Genomic DNA, 3,289 nt, shown 5'->3' on the forward strand with positions numbered 1-3,289 from the left:
GGCCACAGCGCCAGCACTCTCCCCGGATCGAGCGGGGGCCTGAGCCTCTCCGCCGGGACAGCTCCGCTCGCGCTAGCTCGCTCCAGCGGCCATGTCTGCCACGATCGAGCGAGAGTTTGAGGAGTTGGATGCTCAAAATCGCTGGCAGCAGTTGTACTTGGTGAGTCAATGGCTCGCGCAGCAGGCGCTGTACACCTCCGTGGACCCAGGCTCGCGCCCGCCGGCTCCCTCCCGCGTCCCCCGCCTCCCGCACAGGGCGGAAGTGGTGGCGCGCGGGCCGCGTCAGGGCTGCGCCTGCGCCGACCGAGTCTCTGTTCCCTTTTGAAAAAAAGACTTTAAGTGAGGTGTGTGTTGGGAGGGCGGGGGATGTTTATCGGAAGCGCAAGCGCAGAGTTAATTCTAGAAGGCGGCACCACAGCGGCGTCTTGTGGCGCGCGCGGATGTGTTTCTCTGTCCTGGGGTCGGGTGGGGATGTGGGGAACCCTGAGGCCGGTGGTGATTGGTGTGGGGCGGGCCGTCCGAGAGGCCGCCGTAACTGTGGGAAGGGCCGGGATAGGGGTGTGCGGGGGGATGAAATGAGGGGAGACCCCCGGCTCTGGGAGCTCGCAGCGGGGCGCGGATTCTGCTGCTGTTTCGGATCGGGCTTCGCCGCCCCTTGCCCGGCGCCTCGCTCTGTTCCCAGTTACCTTTCCCGCTGCCCAGGTGTCGTGTGGCCGCGCGGGCCGAGGCCGGCCGGGACGCCCGCTTCCTTGCCTGGTTGTGTGCGTGGTGCCTGGGCCTCTCGCCTTGGGAGTGACTGAACCTCAGTGGTGGCGAGCGCTCCTGGCGATCAGCCGTCTGAATGGTCTCAGAGCCCCACACCGCAGCGTGTGGAGCGACCTCCACAGAGGTTCCCGGAAGGAGCCTGGGCTTCGGTTGTATCCAGCGGTTCTCAACCTGTGGGTCGCGACCCCTCTGGCGGTCGAACGACCCTTTCACAGGGGTCGCCTAAGACCTTCCTGCATGTCAGATATTTACATTACGATTCATAACAGCAGCAACATTACAGTTATGAAGTAGCAACGAAAATAATTTTATGGTTGGGCCACAACATGAGGAACTGTATTTAATGGGCCAGAAGGTTGAGAACCACTGCAAGGGTGTCATCCTCTTTTCAGTTTTCTTTAACAATAAAATCTTATGTATGTGGTTAAGCTTGTCTCATAAATGTATACGCCTGTGCAAGCACCACTCAAGTCAAAATAACCTTTCCAAAAAAAATAATAGTAAATGACCTTTCCATCACCCCAGAAGAACTGTCATGCGCCCTGCTCCACCCCATAGGCTACCACTATTTTGATTTCTTGGCACCATAGGATAATCTTGGCTGTTCTGGAACTCTTGTAAATGGATTCGCATACAATAGTTGAGCTCCTGACTAGCTTCTTTAGCTCAACTAGAGAACCTTTTAATTCAAATACAACTTTTTTATTTCTTTTAAAATGACCTAATTGCCTATTCTCATCTGTTTAATTATTATCATATTATTCCCAAGATTGAATTGAGTGAGTTAAATGCTGTTCCTACTGGTTGGTTCACTTGGTGTGCAGTAAAAGCAGAAAAAAAGCTTTCCTGTAAATCTTGATGGTCCTGGGTTTTCCCCTATTCCATTTAATTAGATGACAGTAAAAAATGTTTTCGTTGTCATTATGTTCAGAATGTAACATTTTTCTCTTGAACACAATAGCGGGAAGTGTATTAAATATTTTAATTCACATGGGTATAGAATATGTTAAGATAGGGCAGTAACTTTAAAGGACTTTTCCAAATATAGAAAATTTTAAATGCACCTTCTGGTAGGAATCTGTGAGAGTCTGCCAGCTGTGTCTTTTCCAGTTACATTTCTTTTAGCAGAGACTGCTGTCTCCAAGTTGCTAGTCATACATCAGTACAGATTTGAGAAGAGAAAGGTGAATGTGACAAGTTAATTCAGCTTAACATTTTGGTTAAGTAGTTTGATATGTATACACATGCCTTAAAAATTCAGTGAAAATTATAATCCCTCTTATCAGAAAAATGCACTAAAAATTTCACATTTCATTTCAAGGAATTCAGGAAGCCCTTCTATGGACTCCTGCCTAGGTGTCCTTTAGGTTACTGGGAAGGGTCCCAGGTTCGATTCCGGTTAAGGGCATGTACCTTGGTTGCGGGCGTATCATCGCAGTTGGGGGGTGTGCAGGAGGCAGCTCATCGATGTTTCTCTCTCATCGATGTTTCTGACTCTCTATCACTCTCCCTTCTTCTCTGTAAAAAATCAATAAAAATATTTTTTAATAAAAATAAACGGCACTACAGACCTGGTGCCAACAAAACTACACTTGGCTTTCCCCAATGGGACACAGGCCCCGCCACCACCCCAGAGCGACACCCCACCAAATTGTAGCTAACGCTGCCAAGACCCCCATGGCACAAAATGCGGCCCACAGCCCAACCCAGCCTGGAAACGGTCACTGTGGGAACCAGGTAATGATGTCATGTAGCAGTGCCTGGCTTCCTCTCCCTAGTGACTAGCATCCTTGGAGTTTCTTCAACCCAGGAACCTGACTTGCTTTATAGCTGGTTGCAAACATTTTATAGTTAACCAAATATTTGTGAAGTGTTTTCCCATGCCTCATCTCATTTGATCCTCTCAGAAATGCTGAAGTAGGTAGATAAGAGACTCAGTAGAATTATATTTTCATTAGCAAGACACGAATAATGATATTAAAATATTTCTTCTAATTAATTTCCTTTCATTGTGCATGAATCCATGCACCAGGCCACTAGTGTGTGTATATATTCTATATATATAAAAGCCTAAACGACCTAACAACTAAACGACCGGTTGCTATGATGCGCCCTGACCACCAGGGGGCAGATGCTGAACGCAGGAGCTGCCCCCTGGTGGTCAGTGTGCTCTCACAGTCAACCTCCTGCGACCGGCTAACCTCCTGGGGCCAACCAACCTCCCATGGTCCCTCCCTGAGGCTGGCCAGCCCCCCCAATCTCCAGCCAGGCCAAGGGACCCCACCAGTGCACGAATTCATGCACCAGGTCTCTAGAGAGTGTGTGTGTGTGTGTGTATTTTTTTTAATCCTCATCTGAGGACGTGCTTAGAGAGGAAGGGAGAGAGAGAGAAGAGGACAGAGGAGGAGAGGAGAGAGAAACATTGATTGGTTGCCTTCTGTACATGCCCTAACTGGGGATTGAACCCGCAACCTTTAGTGCACAGAAAGTGATGCTCAACCAACTGAGCCACTCCTGCCCAGCC

The 3,289-nt window shown here is 49.6% G+C and overlaps 1 protein-coding gene across 3 annotated transcripts in view; it reads left to right on the forward strand.

Moving 5' to 3' along the window:
• The first annotated feature begins 1 nt into the window (after window position 1).
• The window catches only part of PTPN2 (protein tyrosine phosphatase, non-receptor type 2), a 61,821-nt gene continuing 58,533 nt past the window's right edge, over window positions 2-3,289 (forward strand). For 2 of the 3 annotated variants that reach the window (XM_006763253.2, XM_015563580.1), the window contains exon 1: window positions 2-160. In XM_006763253.2, the coding sequence (XP_006763316.1) occupies window positions 92-160 (69 nt within the window). In that variant the 5' untranslated portion in view covers window positions 2-91. The remainder of the gene's footprint in view (window positions 161-3,289) is intronic. The other variant, XM_015563581.1, reaches the window with a different exon arrangement.

This window comes from Myotis davidii, unplaced genomic scaffold, assembly GCF_000327345.1.
Source record: "Myotis davidii unplaced genomic scaffold, ASM32734v1 scaffold78, whole genome shotgun sequence".
NCBI lineage: Eukaryota > Metazoa > Chordata > Mammalia > Chiroptera > Vespertilionidae > Myotis > Myotis davidii.